The 24179-nt window shown below is 47.3% G+C and overlaps 1 protein-coding gene across 6 annotated transcripts; it reads right to left on the reverse strand.

Annotated features, from left to right (window-relative positions):
- Positions 1-331: 331 nt before the first annotated feature.
- On the reverse strand, positions 332-24179 carry ZNF384 (zinc finger protein 384). Of its 6 annotated transcripts, none has more exons than XM_033172861.1 (10): positions 24161-24179; positions 20373-20443; positions 20043-20283; positions 18108-18438; positions 14486-14608; positions 6583-6807; positions 5817-5999; positions 4874-4952; positions 1121-1279; positions 337-929 (listed from the first exon to the last, which is right to left on the reverse strand). In XM_033172861.1, exons 2-10 carry the CDS (start codon positions 20436-20438, stop codon positions 516-518), a joined length of 1821 nt encoding a protein of 606 aa, XP_033028752.1. In that variant the 5' UTR covers positions 20439-20443; positions 24161-24179; the 3' UTR covers positions 337-515. The 6 variants fall into 6 exon arrangements, with proteins under 6 accessions (XP_033028750.1, XP_033028752.1, XP_033028751.1 ...); XM_033172860.1 differs by lacking the exon at positions 24161-24179 and adding an exon at positions 20931-21503; XM_033172857.1 differs by lacking the exon at positions 24161-24179 and adding an exon at positions 23777-24133 and having other exon boundaries at positions 338-929.

A 24179-nucleotide genomic window follows, 5' to 3' on the forward strand; every position in this document is an offset into this window, starting at 1 on the left:
AGCCATTCTTACTCCCCCTCATAAGGAAGGGAGACAAAAAGAGCAAGTGCTCTCCGCTCCCCACCCAAGGGAAAGCTTCGAGAGGCTCCCTTGCCCTCGTTCATCCGCCATCGGCCATCCGCTGCTGCAGCCCCTTCCATCAAACAGCTTCACCTCACTTAGGCAACCAAAGGGCGCTCTCCTTTCGTCTCGTAAAGTGACAGAAACGGGGGCTTTCCCCGGACAAACCAAAGATGCTTCCTGAAGCCGAGGACCCCCTCTCACAAGTAGCGGGCTCGCCCCCCCCCCATCTAGGACGTGCTGTTGTTGTGCCTCGAAGCACGAATGGTTGAGCCAAGGGGCAGCCGTTACGGGGACACAGCCCCCGTTTCCCATTCCCCCTGCCCACCCAAAGGGAAGCTGTAGAAGAGGAGGCCAGAGGCTGCTGCACGAGGAGAGGCCGCCACACCAGAAATGCCCTCGGGCACAGATTACGAGCAAGGAGTTTTTTCCCCCGTTCCCTTCTAGCAAGGTCTCTAGGAGCTGGAAAGATGCTCCACCTGGATGGCGCTGGTGCTAACCGTGAGACAGATGTCTTTGTGATGTTCCGAAGTCTTGTAAGGGGAAAGGTCAAAGGAACACTGGGGCGGTGGGTTGGGAGGGTTGTCTCCAGACGGGCCCCCGGCTGCCCCACCGCCTTGTGACTGGAAGTGCTGCTGTTGCTGTTGCTGTTGAGATGCCTGAGCTTGAGCTTGAGCCTGGGCCTGGGCCTGAGCTTGAGCCTGGACCTGGGCTTGAACTTGGGCCTGGACTTGGGCCTGGACTTGGGCTTGAACTTGGGCTTGAACTTGGGCTTGGACCTGGGCCTGCACCTGGGCTTGGACCACAGCCACCTGTTGCTGGGCATCAGGGATATTGTGTTTCCGCATATGCTTCATCAGGTATGTCTCCTGTAATAGAAGAGAGATGGAAAATAAAACCAAACGCAGACAGACAGACAGACGACAGGACAACTATCTCCTTCATGCTAACAGAGAAGTCATGGGGAATCTCTTTCCAAAGAACTGCCAAGACTATCAGTTGTCATCTTGTCGCCGCGCGCGCGCGCACACACACCCCGCCAACACAGGATGGTACTTACTGAGGTGTAAGCCCGATTGCACATGGAGCAGTTGTAGATCTTGGCATGCTTCACCGTGTGGGTGGCCAGGTGGACCTCGAGAGAGGTGCCGTCCGTGTACGCACGGTGGCAGTTGTGGCACTTGAATGGTTTGTCTTTGTTGTGCTGCCGTCTGTGGGACTGCAGAGCATGAGAGGAGACAGAAGAGGAGTGGATTAAAGTTGGACTTCAGCCCCACTACTGATGGGTCAGAAACGAGGGTGGAGCCCAATAATAACAGTCTGGAAGGAATCTGTAAGTGGAACAAGAAGAGGAGGCCATTTTTGATCACCCCCTCTCTCCCTGTGCAGTCCCAAAATCTGGTCTGGAGGGTTGGGGAAAATCTTCTGGAGCAGGTTCAGAGATGATGCCGCAGGGGTAATTGCAGAACATGGACCCCCTGCCCATTCTGCTATCGGATTATTTAAGGGTCCCCAAACACCAGTGTAACCAACATTTTTGTTTGGGGGGGCAAGACTTGGGGGGCAGAACCTACATGACTGGTCAGTTAGCTAAGTGTTTTCATTATTTCACTTGATGGGGGGGGGAGCTGCCCTTCTGCCCCCTCTTGGCTACACCCATGTCCCCAGATGCAAACGTTGGTGCTTACCATGATAAGTTCCTTCATATGGGATGTAGGACTACAACTCCCATCATCCCTAACCCCTGGTCCTAGCAGCAAGGAATGATGGGTATTGTAGTCCAACAACATCTGAAGACCCAAGATTGAGAAAGGCCAAGTTAGCCGGTAGTCACCCCAGAATTCCAGGCTCAAGAACAAGTGCGCCAAGTCTTGATTCCATAGAGGTCCTTCAAATCTCTACGCATCTGAGACTTCAAGCTTGCTCTTGACCTGACATACTGAACCTGTAACATACTCTACAGCCAGAGATTTATGCTTGCTTTGGACAGCCATACATATGCAAACTGGCCTCTCGGTTAATTGCCTTTGCACTTAAGGAACCCAAAGTGATATGAAACCAATGCAGGTTTCATTTATACTTAAGACATAAGCATGCTATTTGCTTCATTTATATTCCACCCTTCTCCAAGATCAAGGGTGCAAACATGGTACCCTCAACCCACCCACCACTACTTTCATTAATCAGCACTTGAAGCTCAGGGCTGTGAGACAGAAGAAGTGAGAATAAGTGACTGGGCAAAGATCATAAGTGATCTTCTTGGCAGGCTGAGCGAGGACTTGAACCCAGGTCTTCATGGTCCTAGTCTGCAACTCTAACCACTACACCACACTGGCTCTCTCTATACACATATGCACGCACGGCAGAAGCTGTATTGATAAAACCTAGCTTCTTATTGTGGTGCCATGTTAAAAGACCCAGTCACCCTTTCCCTACCATCTCTCAGAGTCCAAGGTAAGTAATAGTGGCTCCAGAGTGTTGCTGATCCTCATCTCCTTACTTTGCCCCACACTTCCACTTAGGAGAGATCAGCTGTCACTTAGCAGACTTTGAGCAATATCTAATGTTGTGTGAGTTGACTTGTTCTTCCTCCTCTTCTTCCTGCTGCCATCATGAGTGAGCAGTGCAGAATCCGTTCCACAAAAGGTGTGGGGCATTGCAAGGGGGTAAAGTGGACCTAAATGCACCAGATGGCAAAAAGAAGAGAGACATCTCCATATCTTCTTGACGCTGGCATTGGCAATGATGGGATTAGTTATATATGGTATTTCATTAAGAGGCTGCTAACTGAACCACCAGCCCTCGTTTAAAATATTCTGAAAACGACTTTGAGAAATATTTAACTTATCAGGTTAAATATGCAGTAACCAAGAAAGTGGCCAGTGTGTTTGGATTTAGCATCCAATTTTGTTTCCTGGGCTCCAGGCCTTTCCCCTATGAACACGGGTTAATTAAACCTTGCTTAATTGCTTTGTCCACGAAGTTCTCCATCTACCCATCTCTTTACCCATCCCTCCCAATGTTCCTTCTCCCTTACCCCATCCTTCTTTGTTTCTCTGCTCCAAACTCATACCACATTTCAGGTTTGTTCAGCATAAAAAGGATGCAAGCACACCCTAAGCTTTTCCAAAATCCTCAAGCAAAGCCTTTAATTTTTAGAATTTGTATTCTGCAATGCATGCTTCCCCCCATCCCCCCAGCCATTAAAATTCATATGTAGTCATGTTAACAAGCAGATTCCACACACACACACACACACACACGGTTCACAGGAAGCAGTGGCAGCTGTTCTGAATTCAGCATTCAGATTTGTCACTATTCAAACTGATAAGAACATCTTAATTTTTATAGATCTAGCTATCTACCTACTGTGACAGGCAACAACCACTGATCTTCCCACGATTACTTAAGCAACCAAATCAGACTGCACCACAGTAATTGAAAAAAGCCACACATGAACATCCTTGCCTTTTCCTTTAACAGATACTCAGACTTCCAGCTCGCGCGCTCTCTCTCTCTCTCTCTCACACACACACACACACACACACACACACACACAGAGAATTCTTCAGGCTGCTTATTTCGATTCAGAATTGCAAACCTGCTGTAGAAGAAGAAGAGTTTGGATTTGATATCCCGCTTTATCACTACCCTAGGGAGTCTCAAAGCGGCTAACATTCTCCTTTCCCTTCCTCCCCCACAACAAACACTCTGTGAGGTGAGTGGGGCTGAGAGACTTCAGAGAAGTGTGACTAGCCCAAGGTCACCCAGCAGCTGCATGTGGAGGAGCAGAGACGCGAACCGGTTCAACAGATTACAAGTCTACCACTCTTAACCACTACACCACATTGGTGTAGTACACTGGTAGAATAAGATTGGTCTGTTCCATTTATTGCACAATGTCTAGTGAACACTTCATTAATTTTATGCAATATTGGTACTAAAACTACTAAAACTGGGATCAGAGAATCATAGAATTGTAGTGTCGGAAGGGACCCCGAGGATCCTCTAGTCCAGGGACGTCCAACTCCCAAGAGACTGCAATCTACTCCCGGGGGGGGGGGGGGACTGGCATGATCTACTCATTTTTTTGGAGTGGGGGGGAGTCCAGAGTTGTCAAGCTTTTTTTAAAGGGGGGGATTCGGAGCTTAACAGTGAGGCTGCAGAATTGTAATAAATCGCTTACCAACAACTCAGCCTCTAACAGAACAACGCAGCGCTGCAGCAGGCAACAAACGCCCACTAAACGCAACACAGGGAAATACCATTGGGGGGGGGCGGAGACATGATTCTAAACTACGCAAGCGGTAAGGATCCCGCGATCAACCATCGTCATCGTCATTAGGGGATCGACTTGTTGACCGGTTGGACAACCCTGCTCTAGTCCAATCCCCTGCAACGCATCTATCCCATATGGGGATTGAACCAGCAACCTTGGCATTGTCAGCACCATGCTCTAAGCAACTGAGCTATCCATAAAAGCAGACTAAACTGGTTGAACTTAGGCGCCACTGAGATCAATGGGAGCTGTCTTATCCCCAGACCACTCCAGGGATTTCAATATTTTCACAATTCTTCTAAATTCTGATGAATGCCCCCCCCATAAACAACTTCCTGCTCATTCTAGGCTCTCAACACAACCCTGGTCACACCCACAGATCCTGCACTTGAGGAATGAACAGATATAGAGATGCCTCCTTTTCTAACACTAACACTCTCCAGTCACAACTCCTTTCTGCTCTGGTTTGGAGAGACGAAGGACCATATAGTGCCATACTTCAAAAGGGAATATGAAGCAATTTCGCCACCTTACCTGCAGGTTGGAGAGCTGTGTGAAAGCCTTTTCGCACCCAGGGTGAGCACATTTGTAGGGCCGGTCTCCAGTATGAATCCTGCCGCAGAAAGGAAAAGCGCAAAGGGAAGATGAGCAGAAGAAACACTGAAACAGAACCCTGCTTGCTCCCAGACGCTCCAATCAAGCCCTACGGTCGAGCTAAGCAGGAGGTGAACTCCCCTCCACCAGGCTTATTTGTTCACTTCTCTTGTGTGAACCCCATGTCGCAAACCCTTCCTCCTTCGACTTCAGCTAGCTAAGGGCAGGGGGGGGGGAAGCATGCAAGATCGTGCAAGAACAAAAGAAGAGGGACAAGCAGCTCCTGGGCAATACGCAAGCTCACCGCTATCACGGCCACCCGCAGCCGTGCCAAGGCAAGGGACTGGAGAGCAAGATCTCTGCTCAAGAGGCGGCCTGTGGGCAATTTCCTTCTGCCCTCCACAGCGTCCAAGGACAGGCCCACAGATCCATTCATCGGCCTTCCAAAAGAACCAACACTGCCCCCAATGCCAGGCCAAAATTGCTAAAGGAATTGGCTCCCCTTTCTATCCAATGGAGGCTTCCCCACACCCTTGCTCCAATTCCTGCCATCCCACCCTCCCCCTTCCCATAGGTTGGGAACCCTAATGACCCATGTCTGCCCCCCGCTCTCTCTCTCTCTGTGACCCCCTGGGGGAAAAGTGGGTCGGGGGACTTCCCCAAGGCAGGCCCCTGCCCGCCCCTGCCCTGGCATAGCCAGATGTCTTTTCTGCAGCCCTCACTCCATCCTCTAGTGGGCCGCTCCCTTGCGATTGACAGGGCCAGTCCGGCTCCTCCCCCCCCCGCGTCCCCCCACTCTGCATGCTTGGCGTGCGTGCTCCAAAAAGGTGCATGCTGATGGTACGGGGGGCCAGGCTGGGCCCCCAGCCTCCTTGGCCCTTACCGTGTGTGCTGCTGTAGGTGGGAGAGCTGGCGGAACGCCTTCTGGCAGTAACGGCACGTGTAGGGTTTGACCCCCGAGTGGATGCGGAGGTGCTGGGCCAGGTAGGACGTGTTGGCGAAGCTCTTGGAGCAGTGAGGGCACTTGTGCGGCTTGACAATCGCCGTGTGGAGCTTGGAGTGGATCCTGCCGAAGAGGAGGAGGAGGAGGAGGAGCAGGGGCAGCAGTTGGGATATGAACGCCAGCTGGCTAGCAAGGACAACATGAGGGACAGCGCCATGCTGCCTGGCGACAGGGGAGGAAAACCAAGGAGCGCTCTTGCCCCGAGCTCCAGCAAAGAAAGAACAAAAGGCCGAGAGCGCTAGCTGCACCAGGAGGTCAGAGAGAGGAGAACCGGGCTGGCAGAAGTGGGTGCTTGGGAAGCCCCGGGGCTGGGGTGGGCTTGGGGGGGTAGGGGCGGCTGCTCAGGATGTGCCGTTTGGGGAGGCTGCCAGTCCTGACCTACAGCTTTCAGTCTCCCACGGATCACAGAGGAATGCCTGTCTTTGATGGCTAAACAGCCCCCCTCAACTCGCCCCAAGCAGCTCTTTAGAAGAGGGCTAGAGAGCACACACCAACGAGTACCTTTGCTCAATGCACTAATGGGGAAACCACTGGCAGTAAATGTCAACGCTGCCCTGAGCAGTCTCCCCCCATGGGCACCTGCCTCATGCGAAGATGCCGGCAGCACATGCAGCGCGGAAGCCTCCCCCGCCCTCGCGGCCCTTACCGTGTGTGCTGCTGTAGGTGCGAGAGCTGGCGGAAGGCCTTCTGGCAGTAGCTGCAGGTGTAGGGCTTGGCCCCCGAGTGGATGCGTATGTGCTGAGCCAGGTAGGAGCTGTTGGCGAAACTCTTGGAGCAGTGAGGGCACTTGTGCGGCTTTGCCTCGGTGTGAGTTTTGGAGTGGATCTGCATCTCCGACTTGGAGTAGAAGGTCAGGGAACACATCCGGCACCTGAGACCAGGACGAGGGCGAAAGAGACAGGGTCACACACCCGTGCCCAAAGATACCTATCCATTGCTCACTAGAAGGTTGCTGCTACCCCCAAGGGCTACCTCCTCCACCCCCTAATTCTTTCTTTTCCTAATTCAGTTCTGGCGAAGCGGATCTACAATAAGCTACACTTCAACTAGGGCACGGGTAGGAATATTCCATCATGGGGGATGTTCTGGGGCAATCACTGGTTGGGGCCCCCGGGCAAAATTAAGGGAGCATCCAATGGGTGGAATTCAACATAGCAGTACATGAAGGGTGCACACAGGGAGAAAGGCCCGTTCACAAAACAAGACTTTTCCACTTTCTCCTCCCCAAGTGTGCCCCCCACAAACGTTGTGGGAGTCGTCGTCCCCAGCCTTCCAGAGCTGATTTAGGGGGCATACGGGGAAGAGAGGCAGGAAGTCCTATTGCACGAGTGGACCTCGTTTTGCACATGCAACAATTGGGGTGAATCTAGCTCGGATAATTAACTCTGCACATTAAACTCTGTGCAAACTACTCAGAAAAGTCAAATGTTTTGACATTAGCTCAGAGCAAGGTCACTGAGAAGTGTCAGAAGACTGGGCATGGCCTGGGCAGAGGTCCAAGCGGTGGACAGAGGACATGAAGGCTGCATTTGGCCCTGGGCTCATGGCTCCCCACCCTCCTCCCCAGTGCCCTAGGATGTGGAGCTAAAGAAACCATGACAGATACCTAAAATGGATGCAAACTGAGATGCCATGATACAAGCAATTGCTTTCTGCTCTGTAGAACTGAGTGCTGATTTTACTCAACAATGCAATCTGAATCCACAGCATATAGTGTTATTTGCCTTTCCCAAACCAAAGAGCTAATCTCTAACCTATTCCCAAGCCTAGGTAAGCATTAAAAATTACAAGACAACCCCTCTTTTCAGGAGGAAATAGCCACAATCCCAGGACTAGAGGGGCTGCAATTCACTTATGAAAAGGATGGCACACAAATTGTTCCTTTTCTACAGCTGATTGGTGTGGAAACCCTTGCAAATTGTCTTAGTACCTGAGATACCCCTACTATTGGATGGCAAATGTTGCTTACTTACATTTCATTAACAGAACATGTCTTTTTAAATGCCACCATCATCAATATCACCCTAACATTTAGATAATGCACATATTCTAAAAGAACTTCACACATTACAGGTTTTTTGTAAGAATACAACAGGGTAAAGTTGGTTAGTATCAGCCCCATATTGCCGATGGGAGTGACTATGGCAGGCATAGGCAGACTTCGGCTCTCCAGATGTTTTGGACTACAATTCCCATCATCTCTGACCACTGGTCCTGTTAGCTAGGGATCATGGGAGTTGTAGGCCAAAACATCTGGAGGGCCAAAGTTTGTCTGTGCCTGGACTATGGATACCTAATGAGTTGAGGGAAGGCAGAGACAAGATTTAAACTAAGGATTTCCTGATTCATAGCCCCACCTTCACCATGCAAGGGCTCAGATACGCTTTATAGGTAGGAGCACATTATTCACAAGCAAGGTCACATGTTCAGGAAAGTCATGTGACCGTAACTCAGACGTTCCTTCTCATTCTGCTTTGGCTGGTGGGAAGGGAATGGTTGCTCCATGATGTACAGGCTGCCCTTTCATTGTCTCATTCTACATTTTATTTATTTAATTAAACATTTTATTTCAATAAATATATTAAATGTGTTTTTATGTATTAAAAATTTGTTTATTTTATTAAATACAAGATAAAAGTACACAGTAACAAACCAAAACAACAACTCCCATTTTAAATCCCTGTCTTCTCATATGGCAGAGACAATTTTATAATAACAACACAGAATTCAGAGTTTATATGCAGGTTTCCATATGAACCTGCCAGACCCTGAGATCATCTTCTACGCGTGCCTCCTCCACGAGAGGTCCAGAGGGTGTCAACAGGAGAACGGGCCTTCTCCGCAGTGGCTCCCCATCGATGGAATGCTCTCCTGGGATGTTTGCTTGGCACCTTCATTGTACACCTTTAGGTGCCAGGCAAAAATGTTCCTCTTTAACCAGGCCTTTGGCTGATTGCCATCCAATGCCCTTTTAACATGTGTTGGGGGGGGGTTGCTTTTGTTTTTATTATGTATTTTGTGATTTTATATTGTGATTTTATCCTGTGAACTGCCCTGAGACCTGTGGGTATAGGGCGGTATGCAAATTTAATAAATAATAATAAATGAAAATTATAGATTACCGTATTTTACGCTCCATAAGACGCACTTTTTCCCTCCTAAAAAGGAAGGGGAAATCCCTGTGCGCCTTATGGAGCGAAGGCTTCGCTCCCACTGCCTCCCCTCATCCCCTGCCACGTTCGGCAGGAGGTGGGGGGAGGCAGCAGCGATGTTGCTGGATCATGTCAGCATCTCCGTTCACCGAAAGAAGCTTCTTTCGGCGAGCGGAGCTGCTAGCACGATCCAGCAACATCTCTGCTGCCTCCCCCCACCTCCCGCCGAACGCAACGGGGGATGGGGGGAGGCGGCGGGAAGCCTGCTTTTGGGATCGGTGGGTTTTTTTCCTGGTTTTTCCCCTTTAAAAAACAAGTGCGTCTTGTGGTCCGGAGCGCCTAATGGACCGAAAAATACGGTACATGTCTTTACTTAGTACTTTTTCAGACCACTTGTGAAAGCAGAATGATACTGTATGAGCATGAGCACATGGCATTAATAAAGCAACACTTTCTGTATTTCACTCTGCCACCAGTATCTATTGCTTGCCTTTTTGGATAGATTTTTAAATAGTTCATGTATGAACTGGCACGTTCCCTTTTCCATGCAATTAAAGCAGGGCTTTCCCAGACTGGCTATAGCTCCAACCCCCCAACCCCCCAAATAGCTGCCAGGACACAAGGCTTTGGTTTGAATTTCTAGGATTAACTTCTTTTTTAAAAAAAAAATGTCTGGTGTCTGGTAAAATTCAACAGATGGTTTTGATTATGCAAAACCTTTTAAAAATGGGAGCCTCACATGAAATGCCACTCTCTGCAGGTTTGAGTGTAAAGATCTCACAACTGGATTTCCTATAGATAGAAAATTCTTGTCATAGCTAAGCTGTTAACTCATTTTCCCCAGCATAACAGTCTTCAGCAACCCAGCTGAAATGGAGCTGGCCTCTAGGAAAGTTTGCATGGGCATTCCTCCGAGGAGAACAAGGGAAGGCAGAAGTAGCTGCTTTGAGAGAAAGAAGAGGGTTTTCAGTCTCAACTTTCCTTCCCAATTTTTGTTAGCCATTACATAAAAAGCTGGTCTTAAAAACTCCCCAATTTTCTTTCCTCGGTATTCAGCAAGCTCTGTGAGGCTCTCAAAACAGCTTTCTAAAAGGTTGCCATAACCATCTCAGCCTCTTAAAGCAGGCAGGATCGCTGTGTGAGATCCCGACCACACACCGCTAGGAGAATGAAGATCAATAGCGGGAATATCATGGCAAAGTTTTCCACTTATAAAACGGTGATAGAAAATTACCATAGGAAAACAGGACATTTCTAATCCCGCAGATGAAAAAGAATGCGCTATTGCACGTACACATTTTGTTTGTAAGAACAAAGTGGGGCGCTTCAGATCTTAAACAGGGAACAATGACCCCTACGTAGATATTTCTACATGTTGTGCTTCCCTATTTCTCGGTGCAGGGAACTCACCCAAATCTTCTGCAAAGCCGGCTGCAATGGCTGGCTGCAAACAATTCAACATGCAGGAATGACTTAGGTCAACCACCGCAGGGGAGTGCTTTTAAGAGTAAGGAGTAAGGCAAGCCATGAGCATGAAGACAAAACCAACACACACTCCTTTGTAGCTCACCCAGGGACCATGAAGACGTTTCTCCAGCTCTCTGGTTTTCAGAAAAACGTACCTAACACTTAACTGGTTCTCCCCTCTAGAAGCATATGAACATTATCAAAAAATGTAAGCCTGGATACACTTAACTTGGGCTGAAAAGCTCACAGGAACACCTCCTTCTGGGAGAGTCCCTCCCTAGCTCAGCCTTACTTGCAAATGGTCCCCAAGTTCCAACCCTGCAGCAAGGCTGAGGAAGAACACAGCTTGAGACCTCGGCGAATCAATGCCAGAATAAGCAGTACTCAGCTAGGACCAGATTCAGGATTTATGGATCTCTATGCTGGGACTGAGAGAAAGCATATACACCCACAGCTGTCATAGTAGTTATTAACCCATACAAGCCAGAGAAGGAACATTAGTGCTGCACTGTGAAAAGGTGGCATCCTTTTCAAAATCTAATGCTCAAAGCAGCCGCATAGATCATCCTTCCAATGGTTATATATCCTCTGTATTTCAGAGAAGAGGCTAGAAAACTGAGCTTACTGAAATCCAACCGGGGGATTTACTGACTCAAAACTCATGCCAAACCAGCCCTACATCAAACTAAACACTCAGTGCATACTTGGGAATCGGCAGCTCTTTTAAAGCACTAGGCTCTTCTTTGCTCTTGACTGAATCCATCTTTCTAAGCCAACCACAGAATGCAAATAGTTGCCAAAATCAAACATTACACCACACCATCGATTTCCAAGTGCTGCGGGTTTCTTGTTTGTTTCCCCACCCCCTGTAAATGCAGAAGCTGGGGGTTGTACTCTGAAGATATTCTCTCATTCATATGCATGCCTAAACAAGCTGATCTGGCAAACAAAGCTAAAACCATTTGGTTGTCTGGCAGTGCCACCTTCAAACCAGTGGTGTCAAATATCCAGGCACCAGTATTAGAAACTCAGTGCCCAATGGCTCCTTAAACCAGGGTTACAGTCGCCAAAACGGAATGTCTAGTTGCCATTTTGGGGCCAGACGGCACAAAAGTCGCATTTTTCAATACGACATTTTGGTTCCTGAAATTCGTTCTGATTGTGCAGATAAGATACCACTAATAGAATTCTAAAGGATGTGTTGCCACTGTGCGAAAACAGGCAAGATCCAAGGATCCCCAGGCATGCACCTCCAGATGGTGGAGACATCAGGCGCCCTCCTGGCATCCTCACTTGGTCGCAAGTGGCTGATAGCTAGGTGCAAAATGTGCCTGGTGAATTTTGAACACTGCCAGGCACATGTCCACTAGCACCAGGAATCAAGCTGCAACAGGGTTCAAGGACAAGTGCCCTAAATTGGGGAACCATACTGGGTGAAGTGGGAAAAGGCCCAGGCAGCCCAGACACACAACACCCTTTCAACAAATGCTGAGAAGAGCTGGGTGAGTGCACTATAATATGAAGCATCAAAATGGTAATGGAAGCCTGAATCTCCTGCGGTTAGTAGCATTGGAACCCACAGATAGATATCACACACAAGCATGCACTGACGACTGGAAGCCGGCCCTGAGGCTCCAATGAAAGGAGTATTAGGTGCCCTTAACATTATTCCTTCCTTCCAGCTGGTGAACTCTCAAACAGCTTAGGGACTCAGCCATGTGAAGAGGAGCAGGGAGTCAATGTCAAATCAATGGAGTAACTCACACTGGATTATGCCCTGTTAGAAATTCCTCACCAATGGCTCCCGAGGAAACTTAGCAACCATAGGATAAAGAACAGGAAGCAGAGAGTGGAATAAGTAGACTGTTCTCACAACAGAGAAATTTAATCAGTGGGGTCCCCAAAGGACCTGCATCGGGACCTGTGGTTTTAAGCTTGTTCATCTGAAACTAGGGGTAAGCAGCGATGTAGTCAAATTTGCTGAGAACACTGAATTGTTCAGGGTAATAAAAATAAAGAGACCGAGAGAAATGAGAAATGTTCAGTCAATGTTAGCAGGTGGGGTGATTGACTAGGAAAGCGATTTAGGATTTAGGATAAATCAATGGAAAAGACAAGTGAGGGTACAACAGTGTTGAAAATGACATTTCCATGTCAGGGATCATTAGGAAAGGAATCAAAAATAAAATTGCCAATATTGTAAGGCTAGGGCTGCGATTTTTCAATTGACTTGCCTAAGATCCAGGACAAAGTGTCACCTTTCGGAAATGTCCCCGTCCCCCCCGCCAATTCCGCCTTTTAAATCCTGGTAATGGCAGCCCTAGTAATGCGTTTGTACAAATCTATACAAAATTTATATGCAGGCCGCATGAGAGGGATATAGCACCGATGCCTCACTGCTAGACTTCCCACAAGGATCTGGATGGCCACTGTGGAAAACAAGATGCTGGACTAGACAGGACTTTGGTCTGATCCAGAAGAGCTCTTATGTTCACTTCAGCACTACCATCAAGCATGCACCATTTTCCTCTCAGGCAGGCATCCCCACTTCACTATGTGAAGGCAGCCCTCAAGCTGGAGATGCACAAGAACTGGGAAAGACCCAACAGCAATGCAATACCGGCGAAAAAGGGTAAGAAAAAAGGCTGTACCGAAACTGCAAAAGATCAGACACAGCCTCACAGTGGTGCCAAGAAATCAATCTTTATCAAATACAGTTCTTGCCTAGCTTTGCAGTGTTTTACAAAAATGATTATTGGATAGAGATTGATTTCTTGGCACCATTTTAAGGCTCTGCCTGCTCAACCCCTTCCTCTGTATGCTGCTACAACAACCTGCTTCACGACTTAACATTCATTATAAGCTTTAGCTGCAGCAGCAGTCTGCTCCCATTTTAAAATTGTGGATGCACAGAACCATCTTTCTTAAAAGTGTTTCAACAGGACGGACTTTGACATGCTCACAAACTGGACTCATTTCGAACAGAGGGGAGCATCTATCTACACTTGATACTCACAGCTTTGGCCCAAAGTTGGGTATGGTTGATTATAACATAACCATGTCCCATTAGGAGCAGGCAGTCACAAAAGGGCTCTGGGAAAATAGCTGTGTATGTCTGGCAACAAACCTATTCCACCCTGCCTCATTGTAAGGACTGCATAAATGAGAAAAACCAAACCTAGCCTAGAGGATGCGATGGGTGGTAGTTACGTGGCACAGAGGGTATCAGGAGCTTCTACAAGTAGAACTCTTGCTGTTTCACCATGTGATGAACTGCTGGATCTGTAAATGAAAGGGCTCCCTGAAGTATTCTTCGGCTACACAGTGATTTAATCCCAAGCCTTTTGTCTTCTCCCCATCCTCAGACCTCAAAGGACCACAAAGTTATCAGGTCCAGTTGGGACTTTGCCTAGGCCATTGCAACCTCAACTGTACATGCCTGCCCAGCAATGACAAGGTCTCAGAACTGTGACGAGGTCACTGATACACCAGAGACTAAAGCCAAGGCTCTGTGTCAAGGTCCAGTGAGCAAGATGTCCCAACATCCAAAGCCCCCTTGAATGGGATCAAAGAGGAAGTGGCCAGTAAGACGCTAGTTCTACTGGAATTTTCAAGGGACCCTTCTATGAATGCACTCTCAGCCTGGGTGGAAACACTTCTGAACATGAGATCTTGTTAAAAGTTCTACCGTTTACTGAATTAAATAGCTTCACTCTGTTGCCCTTTAGGCAAACAAAGAACACTGGGCATCGCATTTTGCTGCCTAAGCTGCTGTAGGCAACTGAAAGTCTCCCCCAACCCAAAGGCTATCGCTACTATAATTGTATTCTGCAGCACCTTCTCAAGATCTGACAATCCCAAAGCATCAGTGCCTATTTTTGCTTGAATAAACACTCAGAAACAACCACAGTTTTGAATATCAGTACTAACTTGAAGTGATCTTTTCCATGAACGAAACCAGAAGCTGGGAAGTCCAAGCTCTGACAACTATACCAAGTATTAACGCAGCCAGCACATCCTGCAAACCATGAAGTTCTAGGCTCCCCAGGGATCCTGGTCAACAGAGAGGAAGATTTTCATAATCAAAGTTTAGTGGAGGGGGATATAGTTGGGAGAAAAATCAGTTACACTTTGTGGTGGAGATCTCACACCCACCACAGAATATTAGGTTATAAATTGGGCTGAAGTACTTGCTGCCAGAGATTGGGTCCAATTGGTACAGATTAAGAGAAAAGATCCAACAAACCTACGTAGGCAGCAGTTATCCTGTTACAGCAATGCCAACCCTTTTAAGCTTCACTTCTATAGGACAGCAACTCCAACCTGCCACCAATACTTCTAGTCTGTCCTTGTCCCCTTAGTAGGGTCTTGTGAAATGCTGCAGTGATAGTAAGTGACAAATGACAGAACTCATCTCCTATGCGATTCTTAAAGGCCTATCAGGGTCTAAAGCTCAATTGTGCATCTGCTTCCGTATCCCCTACATCTTACTTTGTCCTTGGTTCTTCCCTGCTGCCCCATTTTATTATACCCAACCAATAATAATTGCTTCCTTAGGTTGCAACTTTCTAGCCCACTTGCTTCTTTGTTCTGTTTTCTCTAACACAGGTTTTTCCCAAACTTGGGTCTCCAGCTGTTTTTGGACAGCAACTCCCATCAACCCAAGCTAGCAAGACTAGTGGTAAAGGATTGTGGGAATTGTAGTCCAAAAACATCTGGAGACCCAAGTTTGGGAAACGCTACTCTAACCACTCCCACCTTCCTTCCCTATGCCACATACTCTGCCTTGATGCTGAGATATCTCTATTTTTCATTACTTCCCACAACTCTAAGACTTCTTTGCTCACTAGGCCATTCCGCCCTCACCTTCTCTTCCCTCAGCCTCTGATTTCTCAATCCATCACCAACTCTGCACTCTTCCATCAGCCACTTTGCTTCTGGGCTTCCTCTCCCTTGACCCCTTTCACCATTCTTCGGCCTGTCCCTCGAGGGCTTTCAAGTTTTTAACCCAGCAGAATTGGCAACATTTCCCCCTTTTTAACCAAAGTTGGGCTGAAAACATTCTAATGCTTTTGCTCCTTGAGTAGCCGGAACGTTGTCAATGAGAATGTGCTGTGCAATCACACCTGATCATTCGATCAATGCCAGAGGCTCCACATTTTGTACTGCACTGGAGCAAGGAGTCAAAGGTTTCTTTGATAGAAATGACAAATACCGAAGAAACAATCCATTTTGATCTGAAAAGCAATTTGCTTCTTCAACAGTCCTAATAAACTACTATAAGCACATTTAGAAACTACAAGTTGCATGCATAATACTGCCGCCTCGCCCCAATGTAGTCATATAGTTTTGCTGCATTATGGCCACTGAGGACAAGCCAAGCCATTATCATTTGGAAACACCTGAGAGATGCTAATAAGCAAACTAGGACAGCAGCCCTCACCAACTACAGAAGTCAACAATGGAAGTAAAAGGATAGAGTGCCAGCAGCACAAATCCTGCTTTGAATTCAGTTGCAAAACTAACAGGACAAGGTAAAACATAACTAAGAACACTTCTCATCACAAGTTCAAGACAAAATGAGCTGGCTTGTACCAATGCACCATAATGATCCTGGATTCCAGCAAATTATTTCATGCTACTTAGTAAAAATAAATTTAGCATGCAAGACCATCTTACTTAAATGGAAGAGAACCCTGTAGTACAGACAGCAAACACCCCACACAAGCACAACCTGTTCAGCCACACCACATGTTACAGAGCTCGGCACAAGAGACAACTGGAATTGCTATTTGAGAGACAAATTCCTCAGAATTACAGAACAGTCAGAGCAATAGTTCAGCTATGCCAATATACTGAAACTACAAGTATCAAATATTCAGAATCCACCCTAGGGACAAAGAAAGTATGACCATCCAATATCTCATATTTACACAAGACTTGCAGCAGGTGGAATTAAAGATGCTCTCAGCATTAAATTATAGCCCCAGGCAATTTGCACTAGCCTCACGAGAGTCCAATACTTGCTAAAAATTTAACAATGGAATATAATCCTGGGAACTGAGGGCAACATGTTTCTGTCTGGGCACCTTCACTGACAACAAACAGACCAATCAAGCATTAGAAGGACACAACCATTGTTATCAAGGAGATCAACTTCCCAATCATTTTCCATGGTCACATTTGACTTCAAATCTCCATATAAGCTGAGATGTTAAGTTTAGGCTAAGACACCCAAGACAATAAGGAAGCAGCCCTATGATTTCCTTCTTTAGCACATTCACTTCCAAGCGACTCTTTTACCAGTTATGCAAAGAGGTACGAGAACTCAAAAATCTGCAGATACCTTCCTCCTGGTCTGGTCCCTAACACAACCAACCAACCTAAGGTGTAATCACTAACAAGCCTGCTTAGAGTCCTGGCAAAGGAAAACTCCAAAACTCAGACACTACAACCACCAGTCAACATGCTAGCATGCATTAGCATCCATCAAGGCTAGGAACCTCTACTCATGATGTATAGACAAAACTCATTTTGCACTACACAAACCTTTGCACTCAGCACCTGTGGCAGAAACGTAAGATATTACTAGCTCTCTAGGTACCCTCCACCCCCACTGATCTGGGAAAACCCCTCATTGAAGTACGAAATCTATAAGAGAAGTAAAGTGGGGTTTGAAGTCCTGTTTTAGCTCATCCGATTGAGGTCAGTCCAGAAATTGGTAGCCACCAATTCTCTTTCTCCACTTCCCCCTCCAGTTTTTCCTCCTACATCTCTGTTTTATAACTTTTGCTGTTTTGGTTTCTAATGGAATGCTTAGTCTCATGTTCTTTCTCCAGTTAAGGGGATGTTTAAGTGATCCACAAAAGCTTTGTTTTACCCCAGTTCTCCTATCACAAACTTGCAACAAAGGAAAGCCCCAGAGGCCTTTAGACCAGAGGATAACCTCCTGATTCTTAGCATCTCCCATCATCTTGGAATAGGCAACACCTGTGCCTTAGGTGCTTTTCCCTTTCCAATTCTTCTGTCTTTCTCTCCTGAAGCATATCTACCTTTTAGTGACAGGTGCAAAAAGAAACCCCAACCACATGGCATCACCTATAAAACCCTTATAAGGGATACCATGTATTTCTGGCATCTATTGCTGGCCCCTTTCCACAATTATCATGGCACCAACACATTGCTTCTTCTCATTCTATATGTCCTGATCCTCTAGAGATTGACTCAAATACGGTAGTTGCTGGTCCCATCTGAATGCTGCTTCTGTAACTAATCTTTTATTTCTGTAATTAACCATTTATTCCATTATTCCAGCATTGGTTGCTCATTCCAGAGTGGCCCTTGAGCCATACTAGGACTCTTGGTTCACGAGACAAACATGTGTTCCTCAAGACCAGACAGGTAGGCATTTCTCTGGTGTCCCTCATCTAGCACTACCGCAACTCTTTATTTCCCTTCTGCCAAGACCATGATTCAACCCGAACCAATGAAGTCTAAAATTCAAAGCGCACACTAGCTGCCCATATGCAACTTTTGAGACCCATAACCACACCTGTATGTCTTGCCATCTTTGTGCTGGTCTTCATCATCCTCGTTTGATAACACAAAAGGGTCACTCATCTCTGGCAGGCCAGATTCCTGTAGCCGCTTCTTTTTCCGACCACGAGGAGCTTTGGGGGTTATACCTCCAGCACCACCGGCTGCCCCACCCTCTGAGAGAGCTGTGGCCCCCTTCTTGGAAAGGTCAGGTACGACTTGCAGAGTTGCCTGGGAGCCAGGGGGAAGCGCTGAGACAATCATCGGTGCAGAGATGGGAAAGGTTTGCACGGAAGAGGCTGTGGTCACCAGAGACCCAGAGGGAGAAGTGATCACCAGGCCAGGACCTGGAATGAGGAAAAGGGGAAGGGTCAGATTCCAACTCCATCTTTCAAGATGTCCGAGGAAAGGAAGACTTGCACATTTAACGGTCTTGCCACATAAGGCATTCCATATGATGCAGTAATTAGAGTCGGACTAGGACTTGGGTTGCTGCGAGGATAAAGGGGGGTGGGAAAGGAAGAGCACTGAACGTTGGCTTTCAACAAATCTCCTCACCACAATGACTGTGATGAAGAAGAAGAAGAGGAAGAGTTTGGAATTGATATCCCGCTTTTCACTACCCGAAGGAATCTCAAAGCGGCTAACATTCTCCTTTCCCTTCCTCCCCCACAACAAACACTCTGTGAGGTGAGTGGGGCTGAGAGACTTCAGAGAAGTGTGACTAGCCCAAGGTCACCCAGCAGCTGCATGTGGAGGAGTGGAGACACGAACCCGGTTCACCAGATTACAAGTCTACCGCTCTTAACCACTACACCACACTGGCTCTCCAGTGATGCTCTTTTTTGGCCAGCATTTATCTTGATTAGGGCTGGGTGATCTATTGATATATTACCCCAAACCTCGTCCAAAACCAGTTTCAAGTCCATATCATGATACTGGTTTCATTATTTTTGACCTGGCAAAATATTGTGAATCATGGTTGGTGTGTGTGATGCAAAAATCACAATGTGGGGAAAACCGTGCGGCCAGCCAATGCCTCTACATTGCTCCATTCTTATTTCAGACACTGATATATCAGTATATTGTGATGTTTAGCTAGTGATATATCACAATGTTGAAAACTAGATTATTGCCCAGCCCTACTCTCAATTGTGAAGCTGCAATGGTAGGTGGAGATTGTTTGCTGGTGAACCCCCAACCCTGCCCAGCTGCAGGAAGGCTGTGGATTGTTGACAGCTGCACGCCAAAAGAACCCAAAGAGCCTGGGCAACCCATGGCCTAACTGGGACTTCCTTTTCCAGGCTTTTCCTGCTCCTGGGCAGGAAACCTGTATAAGGAGAACTTGACACTACTGCCTGAGAACAGTTGAGCTGACCTTCAGAACTGAGATGCAAACTCCCCCACTCCATCCCCAGCCAAGTAGGTGAGAGGCAGGGGGGCTGGTGAATACAACTTTTGTAGACCTCTGTGCTTATGATACTTTGTACTTCTCAGAAGGGTGTAATAAAGTCGAACGTTTTGGCTCCCGAACACCGCAAACCCAGAAGTGAGTGTTCCGGTTTGAGAACGTTCTTTGGAACCTGAACATCCAATGCGACTTCTGTGGCTTCCAATTGGCTGCAGGAGCTTCTTGCAGCCAACCGGAAGCCGGGCCTTGGTTTTTGAATGTTTAGGAAGTCGAAAAGACTTCCTAAATGGATTCCGTTCAACTTCCGAGGTACCACTGTACAGGACTGGAACCGAGACACTCATCTAGGCAACAAATGGATAGTTAGGTATGTTATGGTACAGAAGCATTCAGGCCATACTGTGTGTTCGGACAGCATGCTCTTCTTTTTTTTACCATCTGAGACAAGGATTAGCCTTGCTCTTTGACCAAGAATGGCCCAAACACCGTTTCTTTGAGCTGCACCCCTCCACTGCTACTGCACCCTCCCAATCCTCTCACCTGTTGTCATGAGCCCAGCAGACTGCACAGGCACCACAGTGATGTTCTGCGTCACAGAAGCCTGACTGTGTGGAGTAAGCTGTTCTGGCTTGGTGTCAGAATCCATAGAAATGTTGGTGGGAAGGGCCACGGAGGTGGGTACAGTCAGTAAGGTGGGATAGTGGGCAGGAGCCAGGCCGCAGCCCTTCTCTGAGGGCAAGAGCTGCTCCTTCATCTTGTTAATGAACATACTGTTGTCAATCTACAGCGGGAAGGAGGAAAGGGGAAGAGTTTAGAATGGCTACGGGGTAAACACTGCATGAAGCATGTTGCTACTTGGTTACTCCTTACCTGTCCTGAGACTGTGGGCACTGCTGGCCAAAAATATGGGGAGGAGTTGAAGTGAGATTCTTCCATTCTAGCTGGGGGAGATAAAAACAGAGAAGTGTTGATGTTAAACCAGGGAACCTTCCTATGTTACTACTGAGACACAGTGACTTTCTTATTTCAAGACAGCCCCAACTCTACTCCTGACGCCCCATGACCTTGCTAAGGAAATTGGGGGCTGCTAATATGCTCTGATGTTCCACAGTCCAAATTATCCAAAATTTTCACTCTTCCTTCCAGTGCACTGCTTTGGGGTTCTCCCAATATCCACCTGAGGCAATTTTGGAGGATGAGGAAGAAGGGTGAAGCTCTCTTAAGCTAATGGGAGTTGTTAGTTGAATCCCACCCATGGGCTTCATAGAAAGATGAGAATTTTGTGCTACTTAGACCAACATGGCAGGAGCTGGGGGGGGGGAGGGGAACCTTCATGTTTCTCTCGCTTTTCTCCTGAAACTTTGCCCAGACGACAAACAAAATACAGAAAGGGAGATGTTGCACAAATGCGCACGGTTGCAATCTTACCAAAATCTTAAACAAAACGAACACCTTCCTTGGTGCGGAACTTCGGATGACAGAACTGCAGAACAATCCCTAACAACCGAGGACACAGGCAGCAGATAAAGATCCCTGCATTTCATCATTCTGAAGTCTATTAATGATTGGTGAATACTGGAAGTTCGAAAGAGGTCCCATTCGCTTCAGCCCATTGGGATGCAATGAGGTGGGGCCACATGGCCCAAATGTTCTGCTGACTTTGTTCAGCCAAAGGATACGTCTCTTAGCAAGGAATCCTCTGAGATCAACAGGACATTAAAAAAACCTTTCCCCTCTCCCAGATGTGTCAACAGAACGCCAAAGTCCTGGGTCCGGACTCCCTATTTGTAGTCACTCCCATGCTGCTAGTACACAACTCTCTAAAATAGGATATGCTTGATTAGTGCCATCCAATCTTAATGTTTCCTTCAGTCTGGAGGCCTTTGAAAGACCTGTAGACCTTTGAAAAAGCCTCACTGCAAGAGCCAGAGTATTAAAAGAATATCCCAAACAGAACATGCAATGGTGAATTTTTATAAAACACAACTGACATCCTTATGTATGCCCTGGATGTTCTACCGGTACCTCATCATACACGCTTTACATTGTATGACAGACATGCCAGGAAAATGTTACTTTATTTTTATTTTTTTAAAGCCATGTCCAGAACCAACCACAATAGTTCTTGATTATACATCTGAAATGCATGCCAGTAGACTGCTGCCAAGAAATCATGTTAGTTGAGCCTTAATTTAAGTAGGAACTACAGCTAAGGAAAGACAGTTTTACAGAATTTTCCAAAATAAACATGGAGAAAATGTGAGTTTTACACCACAGCACAACTTCCACAATGGAAAGTTTATTTAATATGATAATGCATACATATTTTCTAATACAAAACATGCAACATGGGCCTCCCAATGACCTCTAATGAACAATGGTTGCAATCCTATGCACACATCCTTGGCATTAACTTTAGAATGGGATTATACAAACTGGGGATCACCTGTTGTTCTCTACAGAAAAGTTATTTCTGTTGTCAAAGATAAGCCAAATAAACCTTTATCTCACCTCCAGTCACCCATCAAGGGTTACCAGTGCAATTTTAAAGCAAAACAAACAAATTCCAACCAAGTTTGTATTTACTGACAAAACAGATAACTGATTAACAATCTGCAGAAAGACCACATTAATTACTAACATACTGTAACATATTCAAATTTCATTCACCTCCAACTTATAATTACAGAGTTCCCAAGGGTTTCCATCAAAGATTACCACTAAGGATTAAGTATGGAGCAACAGAGCTATTAAGAAACATTATTCTTGATATCACCGACTGCTCAAAGCAAACCAAACTTATTGGGCATGCCTCAGGAGGGCGTGTTGAATTTTTCAACTTTCAAATTCAAAAAATGAGGGGGGCTAAAAAGCTGCAAGGACCTGGGAACTCAAAATATATTTTGGTTAAATTAATATATTTTAGTTTTGCTTGGTAAGTAATATGTGTGCAAAGTTGTATAGAAATCATTAAAAATGATTTTCAAATGTTCTGGAAAAGTAATTTATGTGCCTCTTCCATCAAATATAGACTTACCAAGCTAAATGTTGTCCATCCAGAAAAATAATAGCAGATTTAAATTCCTTGCACCCAAAAACTTATTTTTAAGACCCCTCACTAAAGAAATTTGCAAAAATTAAGTTTCATCTCCTAAAATAACATGCCCTAATGCCTCAGGCTGGACCATAAAGTACTACGGACAATTAAACAAGCTACAGTGAAGAGGTAGTACCTTATACAGAAATAAGCGTACTCAAGTGCCATATTTCAGGGGACTAGCTGCTAATATCTGATACATCAATACAGATTGCAAACTAGGACCTGTGCCCCTGAAAGGCCTACAGAGCAAGATGAGGTGCTTTTAAGGGCAGACTCCAGCAAAGAAAAAAGAAATAGAAAGTTGCAGATACAAACATCCTGCAAACAATTGAGATTGTGGGGGAGCAAGAACTCTTATATTGCAACGCTAAGCTATGTTTATCCAATGTTAACTATAAAAACATTAGACACCCTCCCCCAACATACAAGAAAATATAAAAACAAAACAGCAACTTATCCAGTGGGCGAGATCCACCTATTACAAGACCTCTCCTTTCTGGAACTCTGTTTTGCCACCTGCTTCCATGTAACCCAAATGCCCTCCCTGCACAAAACCACAGCAGTTCAAGAAGCACATTTTAGAATTGGAGGGACTAATGTTTTTATCAGCATTCGGAGTGTGGCATGCAAGAGAACTGAAATGCACTTAAAAGCTGTACACTGAAATAAAAGGATAATTCGATGGGGAAGCATATGCAGCCCTTGCCCCTGGGAGAAAAGCGAAATGAGGGACCCATTTAAGCCCATAAGGAAAATATCAGATCAGGCCATGGGCCAAATGCCTATAGTGAGCACCACTAGCTGGGCATGAAGGCACCCCCCCCCTACCCACTATGCTGTCTGTCCCCAGCTTCTGGCGTTCAGCAGGATGCTGCCTCTGACCATGGAGGTTCCACATGGGTACCGACCACCTTACCCTCCGCAAATCTGACTGAACCCCCGCCACCCTTTCAAGCCCTCCAAACCGCGATGCGAGAAGCGGCTCTCTTCTCCCGCGCCCACGGCTACCTGCACGCCCGTTCAGGAAACCGCCCCGCCACCTCAGAGAACCGCCAAGGCGGCGGGGAGGGCAGCCGTGGTCGCCAGCCAGCCCCCGCCCCCCGCCCGTCCCGATGCCCGCCAGCCTCCCCGCCCCCAGCAGCCACCCCCGCCGCGTCCCTTCGCTCGCACTGACCCCGCCCGCGGCCCCTCGCTCTCCGCCCTGCCCGGGCCGAGGCAGGGAACAGCGGCCGGGTCGACGCGGAGTCCAGCGGCGCACGGGCCACGAGCTGAGGTGGGGCAGCCGCGGAGCCGCCACCGCCGACGATGCCTCCGCCTCCTCCTCCTCCTCCCGCCGCCGCCGCCACCGACGCTCCCGCGGACAGCCAGGCGGACAGCAGGCAGCCCTTGTCTTCCGTTTCCGGGTGACCCAGCCCCGAGAGGGCTCCTTGCCGAGGGAAGCCGCTCATGTTTTCCCGCCCGCTGCCCATCGCCCGGCTCCTCCCGCCTGGCCCGGCCCCCGGAGGCAGCCCCCCGGCTCTGGCCCAAGTGGCGGCAACGGCAGCCTCCTCCTCCTCACCGGAAAAGGGGGCCGCTAG

Source organism: Lacerta agilis, chromosome 16 (assembly GCF_009819535.1).
Source record: "Lacerta agilis isolate rLacAgi1 chromosome 16, rLacAgi1.pri, whole genome shotgun sequence".
Lineage (NCBI taxonomy): Eukaryota > Metazoa > Chordata > Lepidosauria > Squamata > Lacertidae > Lacerta > Lacerta agilis.